Source organism: Podarcis vaucheri, assembly GCF_965113315.1.
Source record: "Podarcis vaucheri genome assembly, chromosome: 9".
NCBI classification, from domain to species: domain Eukaryota; kingdom Metazoa; phylum Chordata; class Lepidosauria; order Squamata; family Lacertidae; genus Podarcis; species Podarcis vaucheri.
This window is the reverse complement of record NC_138767.1, coordinates 56,210,305-56,236,058: the sequence shown is the minus strand read 5'-3', so window position 1 is coordinate 56,236,058 and position 25,754 is coordinate 56,210,305. Positions and strand designations below refer to the sequence as shown.

Here is a 25,754-nt window from a genome sequence, read left to right as displayed (position 1 = left end):
GCTAGTACTGTAATGAGTCATTCATATACCTTAAAAGCGGAAAGGAAGCCGGCGTCGCTGCCTATAGTGCCTCAAAAGAACTTTCTTTAGCTACCGTACAAAGAAGAGAGCTTTAAGGACGTTCACCCGCTTGACAAATGTGAATCTTTTCCTTTGTATTCCGCTAACACCCAGTACTCCCACACACACTGACAAAGCAAACGCTTCTTTATTATTCAGGTCTGCGGTGCAAGAAGCCAAATGATCATTTAATTTACAGTTCTGAAGAAGAGAATAGTTAAGTACTCCAACGCGTTCAGATGTCTTTGAGAAAAAAAGGAAAGAAAAAAATATCTCTCTCCCTGGGCAGCATTCCTGAAGATTGTGGGCACAAGTTGCCTGCTATTAATGGGCAGTTGATATCAGAGGCCCTATTGTATTGCTCGCTTGTATCAAGTGTGCCATGGAAACAAGTAGGCCTCAAAACACATTAACCTGGGAGGATGTGAAGTGAAGACAGACTTTGACTCGGTGCTAACATAGCATGGAATGAACTAGCAGGCAGATCAGATTTGCTTCGCTTGCCAGGCGAATGGGAGTGGCTTTGGACGTTACTGAACGGGAAGTTGAGTGGGTGTGTGTGTTATGTATTGAATTGAATAGGATCCAAAATGCAGCAGTCTGATTGGTCCTAGAACAATAGGATCCAGAATGCAGCAGTCTGATTGGTCCACAGGAGCCACCCAATCCAGCTCCAGGTGGAAGTGAATCCGCAACCTGATTGGCCTACAGGAGAATCCCGGAATTAGCCAATCACGTGGGGCCCATTGTGTAAATAATGTCTATAAAGCAGACATTCCGGGGGAAATTCCATTCCTCCTCACCACTATGAGCTGAATAAAGAGCATGAAATCCACTCTCGACTCCGAGTATATTTCAGGGCATAAGGGGGCTGGCACCATACATGCAGAAGTTGCACAGTTCAGTCCCCAACATCTGCAGGCAAAATATACTCAGGTCTGGGTTGGCAACCAACAAATATTTTGCCTGGCTACTGGCATTTTTGCTTCTTTGTATCAGGCATTGTGGCGTGGGGATGTCTCCTGATTCATCTAAATCTGCCAGGCTCCAATCTCCAAATCACCAAAAGCCAACAGGCGCCAGTCTCTGACCTGCAAAAACTCGCCTCCAGTTCCAACTACTGAATATATATAAATGATAATGACAACAGTAACAATACGTTCATCTAGAACAGGCATGGGGAACTGGATTCCCAGGTGGTGGGCTGAATCCAGACCTCTCCTAGCCCCTGCAGCCCACTGTATTTTAGGGAGGAGGGTGCACCCACCTGTCAGCCACATATAAGAGTGCAGCACCCAAAATGGCCGTTGCAATCTTGCTCAAAAAAGTGGGATGTCCCATTTTCTCCCAGGACACTTGGCGGGTATGAAAACATGGGGAAAATGACGCACACCACCTTGAGCTTCTTAGAGGGAAAAGGTGAGGCAGGAATATAAATAAAGAAAAATAAGATGCACACAGTCACGAAATTAAAAGACGCCTGCTTCCTGGGAGAAAAGCAATGACAAACCTAGACAGCATCCTAAAAAGCAGAGACATCACCTTGCCGACAAAGGCCCGTATAGTTAAAGCTATGGTTTTCCCAGTAGTGATGTATGGAAGTGAGAGCTGGACCACAAAGAAGGCTGACCGCCGAAGAATTGATGCTTTTGAATTATGGTGCTGGAGGAGACTCTTGAGAGTCCCATGAGCTGCAAGAAGGTCAGACCTCTCCATTCTTAAGGAAATCAGCCCTGAGTGCTCACTGGAAGGACAGATCCTGAAGCTGAGGCTCCAATACTTTGGCCACCTCATGAGAAGAGAAGACTCCCTGGAAAAGACCCTGATGTTGGGAAAGATGGAGGGCACAAGGAGAAGGGGACGACAGAGGACGAGATGGTTGGACAGTGTTCTCGAAGCTACCAGCATGAGTTTGACCAAACTGCGGGAGGCAGTGGAAGACAGGAGTGCCTGGAATGCTCTGGTCCATGGGGTCACAAACAGTCAGACATGAACAAATGACTAAACAACAACAACAAGATGCACACTTGCTACTGCCATCAGCAGGCACAGCCAAACACTTCTGTCTCCCTGGCTGGGGAAGCAAGCTGTGTTGGAGGCAGGCAGACAGGGCAAAGCACTGCCCCAGCTACCTCCTCAGAGGCTCTAGCTGTGCAACATTTTAATTTTTAAAATTTCTAACCCCAGGGCGAGCATAGTAGTGAGCTATGTCAAACAGACCACAGTTGGGAGGGGGGTTCACAAAGCCAATGAGAGCACCGGTGTAGCAAGGATTGCAAGCCAAGCACCCTCACAGCCTGGCCCCTTACTGTTCTCACTGGCCCTGCAAGCCCAAAATGCCTAATAAATACTGTATAAGCAAACAAGAAAGCAAACCAAGAAGGCTGCACCAAGGGCTCATCCGGATTTGGCCAGCAGCATTTCTTGTCACATGCAGGAAGGAGAATTTGTCCTTCTCCCCTCCCAAGCAGACGAAACTTGTCCCCTTTGACCATCGAGGGAAATGAACATTATTCAAAAATGAAATAAAAAACAGACCCATCCAAATGCAGACATCACTTCTGGGAGTACTTCAGGCTACATTGAAAGCTGCCCTGCCTCTGAGCAGTTTTTCTGTCATAAAAGAAAAAAGCGCAGAGGCCGGGGAGAGTCAAGAAAAGCCCTAGGTATTTGTGTGCTAGGCTTGTCCATTGTTACATTCTGTGTGCTTTCTCGAGAACACCAAAACCTACAAAACACATTGGTTGGGCTAGTGGGAAGACTGCTTAGGGTTTTTGTATCTGTTTTATTTATATCATTTGCTTAAAAAAAATTATACCGCTTAATAAAAAAATCTATAAGCTGCTTCCATAAAAGCAACAAGAACGCAACAACATTAAATAAAGGTTTCCTAAAAACTAGAATAGAACGAAACAATATATATCACAATTAAAAGCGGTCAGCGTACAGAACAAGATTCCTTGGTTTGATGCTCCTGGCAAAAACAAAACAAAAAAGCAACATTTTTATCATCCTCGGAATGTGGCAAAAAAGTCATTTAATTCCATGAGTGCTCAATATTTCAGTTTAACACACACACCCAGAGCATTGTGTCCAGTCTGGACATAGAAGAATCATGCTGAAAAAAACAGAGCCTGTCTAGAAGAGGGTGACCAGAATGGTGAGGATCTGGAAACCTATGAGGAAAGGTTGAAGGAGACATGTTTGCTCGGCAGGGAGAAGAGAATCATAGAATTGTTGAGTTGGGAGGGATGCTAAGGGTCATCTAATTCAACCCTCTGCAATGCAGGACTCTCAATGTGTGGCCCCCCACCCAATTTGAAACCACGCTTAGCATTGCAAATGTGCTAGACCAAGGGTTGTCACACCGAAAATAGAGCAGATTTATCTTCTCTTGCTCCAGAGGACACAACTTGAACCAATGGATGGAAATTGTAGGGAAACAGATTTCATCTAAACAGTAAGACACACTTCCTAACAGCAGGAGACAGCTTTGCAAAAAGGGTTGGCTCTCCTTCACATGAAGTATTTAATCAGAGACTGACAGCCATCTGCCAGGGATTCTGAAATCGTATCCTGCACTGTAGAAGCTGCACTTAGTACCTAGGGTGGATTAAATGGGGCTCCAAGATACCTTCCAACTCTATGATTCTGTGAAAACTCATTGTGGAATATATTGCATGGTTTCATTCGATAGGATCTGAATTAAATCAATTACCTCCTCTGCTGGTGATTTTTCAGGTATGTAAAAAATAATAATATTGCAATCAATGCTTTGCCAAGAGATGCTACCGCATTAGGTTTGTGTATCAGCATGTTCATCTGTTAAGAAATGCTGCCTTCCTTTGCTATGTCTCTTAGGCGATAATCACTTACCCGGGAGTAAACCTCATTGAACTCAGTGGGATTTGTAGTGTTCAAGATTATTGGTTAGTAAATTTTACTGTTAAAAAATGATAGTACCCAACAATTATAAAGGAGTCTACTAACACATGATTACTTGCAGAAGTCAAAGGCATATCAAGACTTCTCAGTTTGTTGCAGTATAATGGGTATGAAAGAACTGCCACCAATTTGGTAATCTAGTATCAGCACAGACAAAAAAATTTGTAGCCAACTGCGCAGTCCCAAATCCATCGGGTATACCATTAAATTCCTTTCCCAATCCTGCAGCATTCAGGATCGAAAACATGGAAATGGAAATTAAACTATTTGTTATCTACCAGTTGCAAATCTGAATGCCAGTCAAAACAGGTTCCTAAATTCTACAACCACAGTTGATAATAACAGAAGTTACCAGCAAAAAAACAAACAGCAGCATAATGGGAAACAAATTGATCCTATTACTGCTGCAGCTGAATCAGAGTCTAATTTGCACACATGCTTATGAAAAAGCGTTGTGAGCGTGGCATGAAAAGCAACAGCATCCTCAGGTTAGCAGATATGAAACACAGCAAGTTATACATTCATCAATCATCTTGCAAGAGAAATCAAACCTAAGCTACAAATCACCAGCATTATAGCAACATGCTATTTTTTAAAAAGCAGCACGCTTCTGAATCAGAGATCACTGTGTGCTTCATAATTCACAAGAAAGGCATTTTACTTACAAGGTTTCTTAAGCAAATTGATCATTTTGAACGGCAGGTGAGAGGCAGAAGCAGAGAGCCTTTCCTGCTTTGATCCCCTTCAAAGGAAAAACTGAAACTATGAGATCACGGATGGAAAAAATTATCCCAAAATTGGTTAAAGAATATTTAAAAGCAAATGAAGTTTGTGTGGGCACAGCCTGGTGGTTCAAGTTGAAAATACATGGGCTATATTTGGATTTCAGAAAAAAAGAAACGCCCACAGATGTCTTTGGAAAGTAAAGAAGCCTCTAGCAGGAATTGTTCCTACTCAGTAAAAGTCAGCAAGGCAGGGCTCAAATTATATAACAGAAGGAAATGGGGGGGGGGAAACCTTAACAAAATGCACAAGCCCCAACTTCAAACCTCCTCCCCAGTTTAATCAAGTCATGACAACTCTTGTTGTTGTTGTTTAGTCGTTTAGTCGTGTCCGACTCTTCGTGACCCCATGGACCAGAGCACGCCAGGCACTTCTGTCCTCCACTGACAACTCCACTGACAACTCTATGGACTTCTAAAAAAACAGTAGCTTAAGGGACCACCAGAAAAAGATTGGGTTGGAGATCTTTTGCCTCCTCACTAATTCAAGCACTACAGAAAGATTTAGCATAGGAATAATGAGCTTGGGCCCCACAGCTACCTCAAATATTGTAAAATATATCCCATTGACTTGCGTGATGACTTAGCCTCACCACATCAGAGTGAAAACTTATGTGCCTTAGATGGGCTGATTGCATAGGCTGGAACTAAACTGTTAAGGAACAGAAAGAAGGTGGCTGCTGAAAATAGAAGCCCAGTTTTGTGGTACCTTTTCCTCAAGAATGTATAGTACTATTTACCTCATATCTTGACATCAGCCAGTGGCATGGAGCAGGAACAGAGGGAGATTCAGCAAAATGATATCAAGACATGAGGTAAATTGGAGAAAGGTGGACTTAACATGCCAGCACTTGGAGCTGAGCTTGAGAATGAACTGGTGACTAATATAGTAGATTCAAAACTGACTTAATAGCTGCCATCCAGCTGGTCCAAGCCAATGATCATGAAGCAGTATATATTCTGCTAATGACAGTTTTTGATCATTCCTCTGAGGCAGTCCCTACATACAGCACTGAGGACCGTGGTGAGGCCATTTCTGTCCCGGTGGGATTGCAGTTAGCACATTAGCCTCAGCTAGTAAGAAGTACCTGGGAGCCTCAGAGGCCATTTGTCTCTTCAAAGAAAACGGCAGATCTAAGTTACGACGTCTGATATTTCAGGGAGAGCATCGCCCAGCCCACAGCAAGCTCAACATCACCTCCAAGTCCAGATGAGTCACTCCTCACCACACCCCCGTCTTATCTTGATTGGGTTAGTTACTGACCACAGCCCTATTCAAGTATTAGGGCTGATTAGGGAATGTCAACATGAGCAGGAGCTGGGGATACACATCGACTCCATCCCTCAAAGCCCTCATGTGAACGAGCCTCTACTCCTGACTTCCCCATATTGAGTGGGAAGCTCTGAAGAGGCGCCAAAGGCTTTTCAACTGCACACCCTGAGAAGCCTCCACACACAATCATGAACTCTGCCTTATCAGGGCTCCTGAGAACCACACAGATCTTTAGCCTCCTTCTGACCCCACCGGAAGTGGAGTATACAGGGTCCAGTATACAGCGATATTGGGGTGGCGGCATCATCAGAATGCATGCCTCCCATGGCCTCTCTTCCTGTTTACTTCCCCTACTCAGGCTGGGCTAGAATTTCAGGACTGCTACAGCTTCAGCCAAGTTTGATGAAATGGTTAAATAGAGCAGGGTTCCATCGGCTTAACACTTTGCCCCTAAATCCCTGGAAAACATTACTTGACATACTAATATAGATAGACTTATTAAAATAGCAGGAGCATCTACTGCCCATCAACGCCCATTAAAAAGCTTACATAATTAGCTGCCAAGCTATACAAAAGCCTAGAGAAAAAGATGGCCAAGTCTTCACAATAGAGCATGTCTGCGCTCTCTGACAATGTGTAATTAAGGGCAGTTTCCTTGTCCATTCTCTAGCTGTGTCTTTTATATAGGAATAGGGGGAAAGTAACAACTCTTAGCATGACCTTTGGGGAAATGCATTAGCAGCACTGACACCAATTTCACATTTTATTTCAATTGCCTGCTTCAAGGCGAGCAATAGCCTCTGGGCCTGCTAAGAGCTTCTTTAACTAAAATCTAGATATAAATCTTTCATGGTCACTTTATCAGGGCTTATGAAGCTGTTTTCTTCTCTTCTTTCAAATATGCATTATGCTCAACCTTAGACAATGGGGTAAGAGAGTTTGAATTGATGCCAGAGTTAGACCTTGAACTCAAGACAACGTGCCGGTTCAGCAAATACACACCCTGGTGAGGGGGGGGGAGAGAAGTGAGCTCCAGATGCCTGTCAGCGCAGATGAATGTTAACAAAATGTAAATCAACCAAAATTAGCAAAGGGTTGCAAAAATTGCCCTATTAGAAACAATGCATCACGACACCCAACAGTTACACGAAGGGCTGAATGTGTTGTCTGTGAAAAGAACAGTGGTACCTCGGGTTACAAACACCTCAGGTTACAAATGCTTTGGGTTACAAACTCCACTAACCCGGAAGTAGTACCTTGGGTTGAGAACTTTGCCTCAGGATGAGAATGGAAATCGTGCGCCGGTGGCATGGTGGCCCCATTAGCGAAAGCGCGCCTCAGGTTAAGAACAGTTTCGGGTTAAGAACAGACCTCCGGAACGAATTAAGTCTGTAACCCAAGGTACCACTGTAGTAGGACTGGTTCCAGTGAGAGCACACCGCCCATGTTCTCCTAAAATCTTTAATCCACCTCTCCTATTGCTTTCTCAAGTACCACAAGAGCAGTAGGGAAGATCGACTGGGGATTGCAAGTTCTAGAGCCGTGGTTCGCAACGTGGCACACACCCCACGGGAGGCAATTCAAGAATGAATTATTAACACTGTTGAGTTATGAGAATGAGTTATTAAGCCTTTTAGGCTTCCTCCACGTGAATAGGAGTTCACTTTTTGAGTAATAAGAATTATATGTCACGAGGGCAGGGCATCAGGATTTTAGAGATGCTTAGGTGGGGCATGGCCAAAAAAAGGTTGGGAACCACTGTTCTAGAACTTCATTTGGTGGGCCACACATTTATGGACTTCAGCCCGTCCCACACATTTGTGCTAGCGATGGGAAATAGCAAAGGATTATTATGTTTAATCATAAGATAGTTATTTATTCATTTAGGTATCAAATTGAAATTTTATCAATAGGTTATTATTACAGCTGGGCGACTTTTCAATTTATTGTCTGAAACTGGTATGACGTACAGATCGCAATACAGGTTGCAGACTTTTTGAGCTGGCAATATACATCGCTGCTCCCCAACCACTGCCAGCACAGCACATTTTACTCCCAATCTCTTTCCTCCAGAGTGATCCAGCTCCCAGGGCCTTCTGGCGGTTCACTCACTGTGAGAAGTGAGGTTACAGGGAACCAGGCAGAGGGCCTTCTCAGTAGTTGTGGAACGCCCTCCCGTCAGATGTCACAGAAAAAACAACTATCTGACTTTTAGAAAACATCTGATGGTAGCCCTGCTCAGGGACGTTTTTAATGTTTGATGTCGTATTGTGTTTTAATTTGTTGGAAGCCACCCAGAGTGGCTGGGGAAACCCAGTCAGATGGGCGGCATATAAATAAATTATTATTATTATTATTATTATTATTATTATTAGGTGGCTCATTCATAAGTCAGGAGGAACCTGCGCAATCATTTAAACAGTATTCCAGCAGTTCCCATGCAATTATGGTAACTTCATAAGGACTCCACACTGATAATTGAAGGTGTTTGTCTGAGCTTGCTAGTGGAGAGAGCAGTCTCTGCTGCTAATGCACATCCTTGCATTTCAGCAATGACATAACTCTTAAGTATTCATATTTTACTCAAAAGGAGACCTGCTGGCACCTTGCCTTTCTTGTCTAATTAAAGTTGGAGATCCTTTAAGCTCCTTCCAGTATTGTTTTTTCCTCATACGTATCTGCTGACAGGTAAATTCCACTGCCACTTTTCATGGATTGGGTGGTTAAAAAAACATTCATGCACAGCCAGAGAGATAAAAACTGCAAACTGAAAGAAGTGTAAAACACCGTTGTAAGGGGTGGGAGAAAGGCAATGAATTTAGTGAGGTCACACAGCACGCTTCAACACACAATGAAATTATTCTCTTCAGCTGAATAATTTCATGTCAGTACACTGCACCAATAGTCACAGCAAAAACAAACAAAACCCACGCTATTTGCAATTATAAAGAGACAGAACCATCACAATGCTATCTGCAACCATTAGTTCTCTTTATGCTTCCACTTTCTCCAGTTCCAACCCAACTATTGGGCCCATGGAACATCTGCCCCAAGCACAGCTTGTGACCCAGTGACCAACGGACAAGTACTGATTGCCCCTGTACTACCCTATGACCTCTTAGAAGTGTAGATATGAGGGAACTTATAATAAAGACCAGTGAAAAAATAACCAGGTTCAGTCTTTTATTCTGTCTCCAGTTATGGAGTCAGCTTTGGGGAAAGTTATGAGGACAAAATCTCATATAACATTTTCCTGTGCGAAAAGGCTAAAGTGATTGGGCCTTGTCAGTTGGGTGAGGGGATTGTCTCAGGGGAGACTTGACAAAATGTTTATAAATTAATGCATGGGGAAAACAGAGAGGAAGCTTTTCTCCCCCTCTCAAAAAAACTAGAATTTGGAGCAGCCTTACCCCTCACAGAGCTACAATTCTCAGCATCCGGGACACAGCTAAAGCAGTTTGCAAAATTCTTCAGGTGGGGAATGTGCTTTGAATGTGCTTTAAATATATGATGTGTACGCAGCCACAATCAAATGTATGGCTTTCTCCACTATGAGATGAAGTGATGCCTTCAAAGGAGAATTAGACCCATTCACGTTGAATAGACCCATCAGTGAGGAACAGTTGAGAGAATTGGGTATGTTTAGCCTGGAAAAGTGGAGACTGAGAGGAGATAGCCACCTTTGAATATCAAAAGGGCTGTCGAATGGAGGATGGAGCTCTGCTCTGGAGGCTAGGACCTGAACGAATGGCTTCAAGGTACAAGGAAGAAGATTCTGACTACATGTCAGGAAGAACTTTGACAGTAAGAGCTGCCTGACAGTGGAATGGACTCCCTTGAGAGGCTGTGGACTCTCCTCCTTTGGAAGTTTTTGAGCAGAGGTAGGGTGGCCATGTCATGTTGGATGGTCACCTGTCATGTATGATTTAGTCGAGATTCCTGCATTGCAGGGGGTGGAGTAGATAGGCCCTTGGGGTCCCTTCCAACTATACAATTCTACGAAAGCCACTGAACATCAGTTGCTAGGGAACAACAATGGAAGAGGGCAACTGCCTTTAGGCTTGCTTGTGAGTTTCCTGGAAGCATCTGTCACTGTGGAAGCAGAATGGTGGGTTAGAATTACTAGACAAACTTTCAGCCTCTCAGCAGGAGTCTTACATCCCTTCTTATATTCTTATCCATTTAAAAAAAGCTAATCTCGTGCAAGCATTTCATGTTTTCAGATTGGGACTGCTTCTGGAATACTGGAATATTTAGCTGTCTGTCAATTCGGGTCCCCTCCTGCATCAGTATGATTTCCATCCTATGACCTTGGGCTATAGTACCATTGGCTGTTGACCTGGCACAAATCCTTTAAGAGGCTGCTTCTCTTCTCCAACTCCTTGTATGAAGCGAGTGTAAGCAGGGCATCAATAATTCACAACTAGTGCCTTATTTCCACATCAGCAACAATAATATGTCTCTGTCTTAAGTGTGCGTTTCTTGTCTCCCCTCTTTCTTAGGTAGTGAGGCTGATTTCTTTGGAGAGGTTGTGTTCCCCTTCAGGGCAGAGGAAGAAAGCCTAAAGAAAAAGGAACGACTCCTTACACATACCCCACCCTAAGTTGCTTTCTGGCCTCAGTGCAAGCTGAACCACGTACCAAGTTCTGAAATAGCTGCTGTAGCTGTTGCAAACTCTTAAGTGTAGGCTGCCGAAATCCAACAAATTATGAGCTTATATTGCAAGTATATCTGTTCAGGATTTCAATGGGAACACTTCCATGTTTAGCGCTATGGGAGAGAGAGCAAAACTCAGACTAAAATAGCAGCAATGGGGTACTTTTTAGCAAGAGTATGTCTCTTGATGCATGAGGGCGCAAAGTTTTGAGTGACGTGGAATGCTTCATTCAGTATGTGTTAGCCTCAAAGCTTTTTAAAACACTTGCATTGCTTGACTTTTTTATAGCTTATTCTCTGGGGTAAACGTGGAAATAGCTGCCTTTGCTCTGCATTCCTGGTTGGGGTCATCCTATCCCATTAACAGGAAGTGTTGTTCGACTCTGGCTGCCCAAATGACTGGTAGTATTAATGTCACATTGAAAAGCCCATGGCTTGTAAGTAATACCCTAAATGGGTTTATGCAACAAAAATAGTCCATTGCCCTCATAATTTCAGTTCTAAATATCTACTGTGTGACCCTTAGCACTCGACTACCTGATTTAAGAGTTTCAAGGCCTTACGTGACATCAGGGTACATAAACCAGTTGCAGCCTTCAGCTTTTGTCTTCTTGGGGTGTTAGAAAATAGGAAGGTATCTTATTTAGCTCAATACAGTCATACCTCGGTTTTTGAACAGCTTAGTTCTCGAACGTTTTGGCTCCCGAAAGCCGCAAACCTGGAAGTGAGTGTTCTGGTTTGCAAACTATTTTTGGAAGCCGGATGTCCGATGGGGCTTCCGGGGCTTCCAATAGGCTGCAGGAGTTTCCTGCAGCCAATCAGAAGCTGTGCTTTGGTTTCCAAACATTTTGGAAGTCGAACGGACTTCTGGAACAGATTCCGTTACACTTCTGAGGTACAACTCAGTAGGGTATGCACCAGATTGTGCTGAATCTCCATGCAAATTGGGATTGAACGCTCCTGCTCACATTGTGATTGGGGGAGGGAAGTATCATTTCCTCCTCCTCACCCCTTCCCCTCCCAATTATGTGTGTTGAATTAGGGTTTTAAAAAATCCCAATTAAACACTAGCCCCACCCACAGATTGATCTGGGACAGAATCTGGGTTGGATTTACCTGGGTTGGCCCAGGTCAAGTAAGGGCTGCTCAAGGCCCCCAGACTGGGCTGCCAGATTGGGTTGGGAAGGGCTGTAAAGGGGTAAAGGGGACCCCTGACCATTAGGTCCAGTCGTGACTGACTCTGGGGTTCCAGCGCTGATCTCGCTTTATTGGCTGAGGGAGCCAGCATTTGTCCACAGACAGCTTCCAGGTCATGAGGCTAGCATGACTAAGCCGCTTCTGGAGAACCAGAGCAGCGCACGGAAACACTGTTTACCTTCCCGCCGGAGCGCTACCTATTTATCTACTTGCACTTTGATGTGCTTTCAAACTGCTAGGTTAGCAGGAACAGGGACCGAGCAACGGGAGCTCACCCTGTCACGGGGATTCAAACTGCTGACCTTCTGATTGGCAAGTCCTAGGCTCTGTGGTTTAACCCACAGCGCCACCCGCGTCGCTTTGGGGACACAGCCCTATTATCTACGCCGACTGGTAGCAGCACTAGCTAATTTCAGGCAGGATTCCTTCTCAGGCTTACTTGGAGTTGCGACAGATTGTGAGTGGGACCTTTGGCATGTAAAACAAAAGCTCTTCTGTGTCTATGGTGACATTAGACTAGGTTCAGCCACTGGTTACAGGCAACATTTGCAGCTGTAGGAACCTGGGGTCTCTCTCTGCTGTGCAGATTTTGCCCCCCCCCCCTTAATGTTTCGGTTGGTTGACATCTGTCTATCTCAGGAGACAATGGAGGAGTGCGCCTTTGGGGGGTGAAGTCAAAAGGCTGGAAGGTTACATAGTGCTGGTGTTTTCCCAAGCAATTTCCAAAAGAAAATATGCACCACAAAATCAATTAAAATAACACGGATGTGAACCTCCAAAAGGGCTAACCAATTCTCAAATTCTGTCTCTTTAATTTGCATCCCAAAGCAAAAGTTTAGGGTTTTGTTTTTCTCCAATACCTGCAGCATTGCTATCCAGTCCCCCAGACTGAACATTGTGTTCTGTATCTCTTTCATCTGTAGCCATGGTTTTGCTAAATGCTACTGAAACAAAATTACAGCATGACAAAGTTTACATTGATTAATCGTGGAATTCAGGTTTAACACCATTAGAGTGCAGGCTCGTTTCAGCATTGTCTGATTAACAATGAAATGAACCATACCTTAGCTGGGTTCCCCCCACCCCAGAAAGGCAATGTGTAAGAAACAATGGCTCCAACTTATTTTAATTACTTTTCCTTTTTCACACAACACGGGAATGGAGATTACCTTTCATAAACAATGATGAGAGTTGTAGTTTTTCTCGTTTATACCGTCATCAGGCAAAACAAATGAGCTTGGGCATGATAAGGTTTGAACTGCATAATTGTTTTTTTCATTACAACTAGTTTATGCCAGCTGCTCACCTCCCCAGGAGCCACGGGGAAGGGAGGGAAACAAAAAAACACCATGCTCTGAAATCTTGACGTTAAAAAAAAATGCCACATCAAAAGCCAGCATTAGGAAACCCTGCCTTGGAGGAAACAAGGGAGGAGGAAGGCACTCCTGTGAACTGTGTAAAATCTAGGACAGGCATCCCCAAACTTGGCCCTCCAGATGTTTTGAGACTACAACTCCTATCACCCCCAGCTAACAGGACCAGTGGTCAGGGATGATGGGAATTGTAGTCCCAAAAACATTTGGAGGGCCGAGTTTGGGGATGCCTGGTCTAGGAGGTGGGGAGTATGGGCAGGTGGGGGAGAAAAGGTAGAAGAGAGAAGGATGAAGGAAAAGGGATGAGAAAGTGATTTGAAAGACAATGTGGTAGGGACAAGGGGGAAATATGGGAGACGGGCAGAAGAAGGAAGGAACTGAGAATTAAAGAGGACACAAGGAAGGAAATGATGATTGCAAAGAGAAACGAAGGGTGTGGGATGGGGGCAAACAGTGGGAAAGAGAAAATGCTGAAAGAACTACTGAGAAAAGGAATGAGTAAGAATGGGAAAGCAAGAAGGAAGAGGAAGGAAAGTGAAAGGAGGAGTGAAAGTGAAAGACAGGGTTGTTGTTTTTCTTCTCTAGCTCAAACTCTCCAAAGTTAAGGGTCTAGAGCTGGGGGCACTTAAAACTACAAGCTGGAACCTGAAGCATAGCAGTTACCTGCTCTGGGGACAAGTCAAAAGGGCAAGGCTCCCATTTATGCCAAGTCTGGCCAATCCAGAGAATTATTGCAGAGATAACTGTTGCAGACCCCATTCCCTTTTACCCCTGCAGAGAGTGGTAGGGAGTGAACAAAACAGATCACAAAGGGTGTGCTGGATAAAATAGGACTTTAAATTTATTCCCCGCCACCCAACTAGTCTGGAGGAAAAATGGTGACAAGGACATTCATGGATCAAAAAGGAAAAGATGACTGTGAAGGAAACATAGAAAATAGATAGCTTTAATAAAGCAGAACTAAATGTAGGCTTTTCGTATTTTGCACCAGACAAAGGAATTAAGACAGAGCAGAAAGTATGCCAGTGTGTGTCTCTGTGTGTGTCTGAAACTATTACCAAAGAGGAAATGGAATAGCAGACTTTAGAGGCTTGAACAGACTAAAGAGGGTGTGTGTGTGTGTGTGTGTGTGAGAGAGAGAGAGAGAGAGAGAGAGAGAGAGAGAGAGAGAAGAAAGAGAGCAACAGTAGATAGGTCATCAAAAAGTGAATCCTTAGCCTGAAACAACATACCAAATAATTAATGGCAACAATGGGTTTCAGCACTATAGCAACATGCAATAATTCAACAGACAACTGAAAAATAAAAATTATTCAGTGTGCTGTTTCATATCGTGCTGCAGCCAATGAAGGATTCTTAAAAAACCCAGAATTATCTGCATGATGACATGAAATAAGTATGGTGGTAAAGTAGATTTATAACTCTGGCAATCCGGAGTAAACAGGATATGTTTATCCACTTGGCTCCAAATATTAAGAACTGTAGGTGATTGGGAATCAGCATATATTTGAAGGAATGCAGTAACGCCAACACAACTTGCATACTGATTCAACATGCTCGCAAAGAATTTCCTTCCACCTACAGCAGGCATCTTCTAGTATGCATGGCTTCCAGTCAGAGAAAAGCACAAGTTATTTCAGCTGCAAACATAAGTTAATGAAGGAATGGTTTTCCTTGGCGCACTGGGAGGCAGTAGCGCTGTCAGGGTAGCACTTTGGGGTAGAAGCCCAGGACTCTACTCAACACAATGAGTAGGAGAGCTGGCTTACCACACTTTACCAACTGAGTAAAATGATAAACATTACCATCTAAACAACTAAGTTGAGAGTCTAAAAGCTGCCTAACTGTACCACTGGTATGTCTGTGTGTGAGAGAAAGGGAGAATAAATGTCACTTAGGGAAAACTAAAGGGATCAATATCAGTTACTTTATAATATACAAAGGGCCAAAATTAGTCTTCTGCAAAATGTTTTGCTTATATTTCTAAAACTTTACTTGCATTGCAAAACCCACAGAGTTCAATAGCGCGCACACACACACACACACACACACACACACACACACTCTACCAACAGAGTTTAGGAGTGCACCTTTGTACTATTTGTAGGGAACATGCATCTGCCAATGTCACAGGCCATAATATTTTTTTTTTTTTATAAAATTTTTATTAGTTTTACAAAAGTTTTTATAACAAACAAACATAAAAGAAAAACAAACAAACAAACAAATATAATTTCAAAATATCCTTTCATAGACTTCTTTCCTCGGACTTCCCCATACCTCCCCTTTCTGCATCCTCATGTCCAAATTTTATAGCAACTTATAAATGTTCTTTCCCATCCTAATTCATCATAGTCCTTTCTTAATCTGATCTTATTTACTCTGGTTTCTCTTCAGATCGTATAAATCTTTCGCCTGTCACAGGCCATAATAGTGCCTTCAAGTTAGGAATTCAGTTCGTGAGAGAAAGAGCAGTATAGACCAAATGTATCACTTCTCACAGTCCCTGCATGATTCCCCAGCCCCTTTCCAGTTCTCCAACCACAGTAATAGTTGGGAGCTTACTCTCTCGAAATCACGTTTAACTAGCCACAAAATTAGCTGAAGTAAGCTCCCTTTCCACTGCCATATATATGCTGGCTCTTTGATCATCCCTGAAAGTTTATCTGCTTTAGTATAGAGTACCTAAAAAAGGTAAAGGTAAAGGACCCCTGACAGTTAAGTCCAGTCGCAGACGACTCTGGGGTTGCGGCGCTCATCTCACTGGTGAGCTCCCGTTGCTCGGTCCCTGCTCCTGCCAACCTAGCAGTTCAAAAGCACGTCAAAGTGCAAGTAGATAAATACCTCCAGCGGAAAGGTAAAGGGTGTTTCCGTGCACTGCTTTGGTTCGCCAGAAGCGGCTTAGTCATGCTGGCCACATGACCCGGAAGCTGTATGCCAGCTCTCTCGGCCAATAAAGCGAGATGAGCGCCGCAACCCCAGAGTCGGTCACGACTGGACCTAATGGTCAGGGGTCCCTTTACCTTTACCTAAAAAAGGTAAAGGCAAAGGACCCCTGACAGTTAAATCCAGTCACAGACGACTCTGGGGTTGCAGCGCTCATCTCGCTTTACAGGCCAAGGGAGCCGGCATTTGTCCACAGACAGTTTTTCCGGGTCATGTGGCCAGTATGACTAAGCCGCTTCTGTCGCAATGGAACACTGAAACCAGAGCAGTGCATGGAAATGCCATTTACCTTCCCGCTGGAGCAGTACCTATTTATCTACTTGCACTACTTGGGTGTGCTTTCGAACTGCTAGGTTCTCAGAAGCTGGGACCGAGCAATGGGAGCTCACCCCATCGCGGGGATACTCCCATAGAGTACCTACCTGGAGTTAAACAAGTAGCATTGCCTTTTTGTTTACCATTGCCCAGTGATTTCAGCCTGCAGCCAGCTTTGTAGTGTCTGTAGCTACAGCTTTCACTGCTCTCCACAGCAAAGTTTGAGCACTTTTTGGTAAATATACACAAAGTGCATGATTGCTGGATTCTTCATACAGCACTGTCAGGAGGTACCCAAACCTACATTCATAGAATAATAATAATAGCTTAGCTATCAAAATATCTTTATTTACAATGTATTCCTTACCTTCCCAAAGTTTAATCTTCTTATATACGGGTCTACTCAGGCTTTTCCAAAGTATCAAAACTTTTCATGCACTTCTTCGGTATGCCAATTAATGCTCTTCTTTCCAGCTGTTTAGGAGAAAAAAGTGATAGTGTTTTAGTTTAGGAAGACAGTTCTCTCAGCTGTGTACCTACTATTATATATATATTTACATTGCTAATGTTAAAACACAATCCATAAGTCATCTCATCATCTAACATGATCAAACAAGCCATGACTTGTTTCTCCAAAGCGTGTCTTGTCTGCCATAATGACAAACCACAGTGACAAACCAACCAGAAAACAAACTCAGGTTAATTTGCTGGACTAGGTTCAGGTGTTCAAAAAAAACACACCCCTAATCAAACCATAGTTCAGCATAGTATGTGAACCAGGTCAATGGAGATTTAATTCAACAAAATACAGTGGTACCTCGGGTTACATACGCTTCAGGTTACATACGCTTCAGGTTACAGACTCCACTAACCCAGAAATAGTGCTTCAGGTTAAGAACTTTGCTTCAGGATAAGAACAGAAATCGTGCTCTGGCGGCGCAGCAGCAGCAGGAGGCCCCATTAGCTAAAGTGGTGCTTCAGGTTAAGAACAATTTCAGGTTAAGAACGGACCTCCGGAATGAATTAAGTATTTAACCTGAGGTACCACTGTACAATCTTGCTAAACGGATCATGGCCTCCCAAAAGAATTCTGAGAATTATAGTTTGGTGAGAGTATTTAATACAAATTCCTGGACTTCTCATAGGAACACAGAAAGCTGCCTCATACTGAGTCAAGACGACGTTCTTGACATTGATCAGAGGCAGCTCTCTTGAGGTTTCATACAGGGGACATTTCCAGTCCTACCTAGAGAAGCCAGAGATTGGACCTTCTGCATGCAAAGAAGTGCTTTACCTCTGAGCTACAACCCTCCTGCAAACTTCAATGAACTAAGCTGCCAGGGTTCCTTAAAGCAAGGGGACTATTGTTTTAATTACTGGAGTACATTGCATAAATATGCCTGAAGTGTTGGCTTCTATATGATGCACAGATAGCAATTATTTTTTAGTACAAATTAAACAGCCACTAAATGTGAAGGCTGAAAACTCAAACCTCAGCCTACTATGTTGGGACAATGTCCCTGTTTCCCAGTGTCTCTTTCCCTGACACCGATCGCAAAAGCGCTATTCTAACTTTTCTGGCGGAGGTGTCAAGAGTACAGCACTCTGGCAACAAAAAACCTGTTGTAACTGAGAGACGATGATTCAATTATTTCTCATGCTTCCCTCCAGAGGTAGTGACCCTTTTTGGAGCCTGTCATCACAGGCTATCACGTTTCTTTCTATTCTTTTAACCCTGAAGCTTAAACGACTTCTAGTTAGCCAGTTGCCAACCAAAGACAATGCAAGACACCGGAGCCTCATCCAATTCTGGGTGGTTGGGAGTTTCTCTAAATCATTAGGCTATTTCCACATGACTTGGGGCCAAGTACAAGATACATAAGTTACATGTCTACATAGTATTTAGGACTATTTAAGCCATGCCTGTTTCTTCACGAAAACCAGTCACCAAGTTCCCCCAATCTGCATCAGGACTGCAGTACCGGGGGGGTGGGGTGGGAAAGCTTTCAACCCTTCCCTCTGTGCTCTTTTTCCACCTAAAATGGTCCCTGTTATGTACTGAGCTGAATCCTAAAACAATAGGGTCCAGAATGCAGCAGGAGCAACCCAATCCAGCTCTAGGTGGAAGTGAATCAGTGGCCTGATTGGCGTGCAGGAGCAGCCAATCAGGCTCCTGGATGAAGTGAATCAGTAACCTGATTGGCCTGCAGGAGCAGCCAATCAGGCTTCTGGAGGAGGTTAATCTGCAACCTGATTGTAGCAGCCCGGAATTAGCCAATCACGCGGGGCCCATTGTGTAAATAATGTATATATAGCGAGACGTTTTGGGGGAAGTTTCATTCATTGCTACTATGAGCTGAATAAAGAGCATGACAATCACACTCGACTCTGAGTATATTTCAGTCCCTGCGGCAAACAGCAACTTGTGAGAGATGTTCAACAGCAAAACAACACATCAGAAAACTTAACCCACCATGCTGTGCTTCCCTTTCAGATTGTATCCCTCACCAACTGCTTTGTCTTTGGAACATGACCTGCCCAGTCCCCATGCGGACTATTTAAATTCCCCACCAATGTAAAATGCAGTTTGGCCCTTAGAAAGCTGGCATCTCTACTCGCGTGGTCCGAGACACCTTGCAAATATCTGAAAATGAAGCTGGTTGGTCACTGAAGCAGCAGGTCTCTTCCTATCTTCTAAGGAGGCCACAAAGTGCACCTCAGCACAGTAAAAGCCCTTCCGCATCAGTCAAAAAAAGCTGGGGAACTTGTCCAGAATATCCCAATTACTAGAAGAGCCCGAAAGGGAAACATTTCCCTTAGCTATACAGTCAGGACTCGGGACATTAGTTTTACCTCATAAATAGGAGAAGCAAGCAAAAAAAAAAAAAAAAGTGTACAGGGGATGGAAATGTTGGGCCATGGAAGTTCTGTTGCCACTTCACACACTTGAATTAACGTGGTGTGGGGAGGGAATTCCCTATAGCATGCCAGGAAAGTGCTTCATCTGGAGAACGCAAGCTTTATTTATTAAAGTGTGTGTGTGTGTGTTATATATACTAGCTAAAAGGATCCCTTGATGTTTCATAAACCTGAACTGCCTCTGCAGTTAGAGAGAGTGGGGACCTTGTAAATTAATCACTCCTGACTTGCGCCAGTAAGGCTTCTTTCCTTAACAGGTAAGAAACAAAAGCTCTTCACACATTTAACTGTTTCTACTTCCTCCTGTGGTGAAAAGTGGTCCACCGACATGCGGTTATCGCATCAGCAAAAAGGACTCAAAGGCAACACTGCAATATACCCTCCCAGGAGGGTAAAAACTAAGTGGGCCAATATATAGGGTATAGAGAGGTCTCGCTAATTGCTATTACTAGTTCAGGAGCCAAAGCAGCATGCAACTAGGGGCCCTTGCAAGCCCCCACCCCCCGACACTATGCTTTAATGTTAAATAAATAAATAAATAAATAAATCTAGTCCTGCTAGTGTTATGTACTGAAGTTCTCACCCTGGGCCAGCAGGGGGATACTGTAGATAGTTCAGGTCCACATATGCAAATAAGGGATTCAAAAGTGACGTTCAGTGATTGGATAGTTACAGAAAGTTGTTACAGTTACGTTGTACTGAAGCTCTATATAAGCAGGCTGGCTGAACCCTTCAGTTCAGTTCTGTTCTGACCTGTGAATAAACAAGAGCTGTTTGGAGAATCGCTGTGTTGTCTGATATGTTCAACCCAAAACTTAACACTGGCGACGAAGGTGGGATCGATGGACATCAGAGCACAGCCAGACGCAGCCACCCTCTGAGATGAGCTGAATCACGGAGCTGAAACACTGAGCGAAATCATGGAGCAGAACCAATTCAGAGCTGACCATTCTGGCTAGAGCACGGTGTTCCATTCAACGAAAGTTATGCAGCTAAATGTGCAGGTATCCTTCTGTACTATTTCTGTGAGATTAGCCAGTCTGGCTGCTCTCACCTTCAAGTGCTTTTAGCCAATGAGTGGGGTTGTTTGGACATGAGGTGCAAGGAATCCCTGGGATCTGAAAGAGCTGCTATTTTCCTCTCCCCTTTAGTGCACTTTTCTTGCTTCTGCCTTATTTTCTAGTCCTTGGAATCTCAAGGACCTACTAGATTGCCCTTTCTTTCCACAAAGCAACCAGGATGCATTGTTCCTATGGTTGGTTTGTCTGAGGTCAAGTTCAACTCCCTAGAAGTTGTTTTCTGTAAATATTACTACTACACAGTAAGTGTGAGTGGAGGTTAAAAAAAATCCCCCCTCCAAATAAAAATGCAAAGTACAAAATGTGAAAACTTTGCAAAGAGGCTTAGGCATGTCTCCTCAAATTAAGAATTCACTATATAGCTAACTTGCAGTACAGTATGATGGTATAAATCATATACCCAGAGGTATTCTTTTCTTCTTTTTAGTTTAATAGGCCTTGCACCCAGGTAGGTACAAGACTGCAAACTTGGCTTTAGTTTTATGGTACCTTATATATTGTGATCCTTTCTGGGGGAAGGGAGGCACCATTTAGGAACTTCACCGGCAGCACCTTTAAGTGGCCTTGACTGATGTTTAGAAATATTTACATGCAGATTACTTCAAGCACCGACTCCAATACAGTGGTACCTTGGGTTACATACGCTTCAGGTTACATATGCTTCAGGTTACAGACTCCACTAACCCAGAAATAGTGCTTCAGGTTAAGAACTTTGCTTCAGGTTGAGAACAGAAATCGTGCTCTGGCGGCACAGCGGCAGCAGGAGGCCCCATTAGCTAAAGTGGTGCTTCAGGTTAAGAACAGTTTCAGGTTAAGAATGGACCTCCGGAACGAATTAAGTACTTAACTCGAGGTACCGCTGTACTAAGGTTTAGCAGTTCAACAGAACGTTTCACAAAGGCAGTTCATCTTGTGGTAAGCTGATATTTAGCTTTGTATTCGGAGTCTCAAAAGAGAGTGGTTGCAGTTCCAGAATAGCCTACAAGACTCTCACTCAGGCATGCGAAATAACCCCATGAGGAAAGTGAATAGGATAAAGGAGCAAAGCTTAACAAAATCCAATACAGCCCAGACCTAAATACGTAGTGTGAATGCAACTTCATTGAAATGAATAAGGCTTGCTTCCTTTAGCATTTAGGAAAGAGGTATGTGACCTTCCTTTGCCAAAATTGTGTTGCTGTGAGGTTGCTTATGTACACCAAGCCTAAACTTGATCAAAAATTAGCTAATTGGAGTGGTGAATCAAGGGAACTTTAATCAATATGGAAAAGAGGTATATGCAGAATATCCACTAGTTTTGTTTTATAAGTTTTCGTTTTATAAGAGAGTGGGAGGGAATAGGGTAGAGGCAATGTTACAAATGGCACACACAGGCTTTTTTTTAACAAAAACAAAACATAAAAATTAAAAGATGTATACTTAATCACTATTCATATTATCTCACTTTCTTCTTTCTCATTACGGCCCAAGTACTCCAAATGACTGGAAACATAGGTAAAATAGAGATATGACAGTATGTACCACAAAAAATTTATTGATCTATCTTATAACCTTCAACTCATTTAAAAAACACAAACTGTTTCCAGTCATAGGTGACAACACCTGACTCTGAGTCCCTTTAGCCCACCTGCCTGGTAAATCAAACACAGCTTCTCATGTTGACATTCCGGCATTCCATATTGGCAGCAAATAATTTGTAACATTTCTATAGTGCCTGTTGTAAATCAGTTTTACAAAGGAGTTCTGTGGGCCTTATGAAGTAGTAATTCAACATAAATCATTAAAGAGAGCCAGGCAAATGGCCTATTCTTTCCTTTTATAACCAGAGGAGCATGACAGAAATACTCTCCGCACTGAGTAATTGGAAGAAAAAACCTTTTGGTAGGTAGTGCTCTAGACCACTGGTCCGTGGCAGGCACACATTCATCCTTGTGTTATAGCAGATGGAAGATGCTTTGCAGCATATTCCTAATTTCAGTCTTGTCAGCCCATGATCCATTACAGCACAGAGTTGCTAAAGTCTACTGTGTTGTGGAGTCTCTCTCTCTCTCTCTCTCTTTCTCTCCAGAGAACAAACTGTGATCCGTAGCACAGTAATTAAACATGCCGTTTGCCTGGTCTGACCTTCACAAAGTATTGCAATAAAGTCATTCACCCAGGGACAATAATTTGATTAAGCTGATGGAGTAACGGATTCATCACTACCATTGGCAGAAAGGTGAATGAGTATATGATCACATAGTCGGGCTTACAGGACAGTTCTGCAAAGTTTTCTGATCAATTGTTGATGGAGGTTGCTCTGCAGTAATGCTACATACTTATCCTAAAATAGTTATTGTATTTTATTTACACACAGAAAAAGCTCTATCCTACAGATTAAAGAATCTGTTTTGTTTCAGTTTATATAGATAAATCAGAAGTGTGGATCAAAGACTAAACAGGGTCAGGGGAAAATCCAAAGAGTTGCTTGGACTCATAGAAGAAGCTTCCACTTGACCAGAGTAATTTTTGCTATTCTTTCTTTGAACAATGCGGGCAAATATAAGATAAAACACTGCTTTTTAACCTTCCCTTAATTTCCAAAGAAGTTTGCCATGTAATAAAGATGACAGCTATTCAAGAAAACCAACTCTAACCCCACCCCAAGCTTCATTAGTTCTTTGGCCAGTGAATGGGGATAGTAACACGGGGAGAAAAAGATTGTAATACGGAGACTTCTAGAGAAGGAATTCTCCAACCCTCATTTTTCTACATGGATACCACTACTATGGAGAAAAAGGCCTAATTGACACATCTATGTAGTACTCTGGTAGGAAAACAGTCGTGAGTTGAAACAACGGTAAAACTTATTATGAAGTATGATCCAACCACTGTTAAGCATCTTTGCATTTCCAAGAAGAGAGATTTCAAGTGCGCACTTACTGCTTAACTTGGTTAGATCATTTCTCTTGCGTGTTTTGTCATCCACAGTCTATGTGTGTTGAATCAACAGGCACTGAGGTCAGTGGTAACTATGAAAGCTTGTATCGTACGTAAACAGAAGTTGGGCAGGACTTCAAAATGACTGATGGATTGCAACTGGCAAGCTGGTTACAGCACCTTGATAGATGTTCCTGCTTGCCTGGCAACAACACACATACTTTTTTTTTTTAACACCAAAGATGTTTGTATTTTCCCAGACTTTTAAATATATGAATGAATGTTTCGTATGCTATTTATATGTTGTATTTTTATTTTATCTTGTTTTTGTAAACTACCCTTGAAGGTATACTTTAAGGCACTATAGATAATAATAAAAAATCCACACCACTTTGAAAACCTTTGGAAGTATCCTAGGTACCTTACCCTATAATTCAACTGGGGGGGGGGCAAAAGAAAATCAACATTCATCCTTTTTGCTATTCAGGGCTGTGTCTTTCTTGACCCAATAGATCTGGATGCAGACAGAGCCAAGCAGATGATAAACATCTCTGCCATCCGTAGCTTTTCAATTTGCATATCCGTTTTCCTCATGAACCATCAGTTATTCCAAAGAGAGGGAAGGAGGCAGAAGTAAAAGGCCATTGAATATTTTTTACAGCCTTGTAAAGCAAGCCATTTTTCATTTTAATTATATGAGGAACTCATTAACGCTGTCTACGGCTCAGATGATTTAGTGGGTATGAACTGGACGTGTTTCCGCATGGTCTGAAATCTAAATGTTAACTGGAGAAACGCATGTATTTATTTCTAGACAATTGCTATTTGACAACTCCTGGCCTGCAAAAATCAATATGTCTGGTATTAAAAACAACGCTTACTGGGGTGTTTTCAGGCACAAGCATTAAAAGTTGTTATATGAAACTGATGCATCCCCCCAAAAAAAACAGTTCAAGCAACAGACTGGGAGAGATTGGCGAGTTTAGGAGCTGTTTCGGCATAATGTAAGTTGAACAGCAGTTGCAGTATGGTTTTTGCACGTCAAGGCCCTGCACCCCCTCCTCTGATGAATAAAACACGTGGAAGCAAGTATTTTAGGTTAATGGGCTAATAAAGGCCACAGCTTTATTGGTTACAGAATGTGAGTGGTATTGGCTTTAGGCACTGGACCCGAACCAACTATATCGGAATCCCGCCTGTCATGCAGGAAGTCTAACAAGGGTTAACCACCAGTAGGGGGAGCCCTGTTGATGTACATCAACTCGGAGCTCCCCCCCCACCCAGGGTCACCTGACAGGTCGTCCCAGGGCCCTAGCCTCCACCCGGGCTTCCAAAAGGAACCACGACCCCCGGATCCCTCTAACACAGCAGTTCACAACCTGTGGGTCCCCAGATGTTGTTGGACCACAACTCCCATCATCCCTGAGCTCTGACCTTGCTAGCTAGGGGTGATGGGAGTTGTCGTCCAACAACATCTGGGGACCCTCAGGTTGAGAAAGGCTGCTTTAACGGAATACCCTTAAAGAGGATGGGTAGGTGATGGCCACAACCTCCCCTCCCATAAACCAAGATTTCCCAGTGCCTAACTGCCAAACCTTACAAAGTTGTGACAATTTGCTATGAGGTAGGCGAAAATCAAGTGGCTGGTGTCAATCTGCCAAGTGGGAAAATTCCTACCAGGCCCCTTCAACAGGCGACCAACCAAAGTCCATAGCAAGGTCAAGGTGACGAATGCAAGAAGGGTAGGAGGGTGGGAGATCCATGGAAGCCGGGAGCAGGCAGAAGAGCTCCCGGCAAACCACGCCCCCCCCCCCAGCCAGCCGGATTGGCTGGTGGTTGTGAAGCAGACTAGGAGTCCCCTGTGACGTGGGGGACACGCTGAGGGTGGGAAAGTGTGAGGCCTGCATGCAAACCCTGCCCCTTTCTGAAGAGGAGCAGCTTTGTCATTCAATTTGTAAAAAAAATGACAGTAGCTCTGCTTAGCAGGTGGGAGTCAACCTGCACTCTGGTGGATCATTGGTAGAGTTTGTTAACTGGCTTTAAACAGCTATGATCGTGTATACAAATAGGATGAGAAAACAGATTATTCCACACAGAAAGAATATTAACTGAAGAAAACAAGGCTCATTTTAATGTTTCAATATTGTATTTTAATCTTGTTTTTAAGTTGTATTCATTCAACTTGTTTTTATTATTGCTTGTTAGCCACCCTGGCCTTGGCTGGGGAGGGCGGGGTATAAATAAAATTAATTATTATTATTTATTATTATTGTTATTTCTTGGAAATAAT

General features: G+C 43.3%; 1 protein-coding gene across 4 annotated transcripts in view; it reads right to left on the bottom strand.

Moving 5' to 3' along the window:
* The window catches only part of CRACD (capping protein inhibiting regulator of actin dynamics), a 118,056-nt gene that overhangs the window by 61,308 nt on the left and 30,994 nt on the right, over positions 1–25,754 (bottom strand). For 3 of the 4 annotated variants that reach the window (XM_082238011.1, XM_082238012.1, XM_082238013.1), the window contains exon 2: positions 16,915–17,021. Coding sequence is in view for 1 of the 4 variants with exons in the window: in XM_082238010.1 (XP_082094136.1) it covers positions 4,671–4,695 (25 nt within the window). In the remaining 3 variants the exon portion in view is untranslated. Of the gene's footprint in view, positions 1–4,670; positions 4,798–16,914; positions 17,022–25,754 lie in introns of those variants that run through there. The other variant, XM_082238010.1, reaches the window with a different exon arrangement.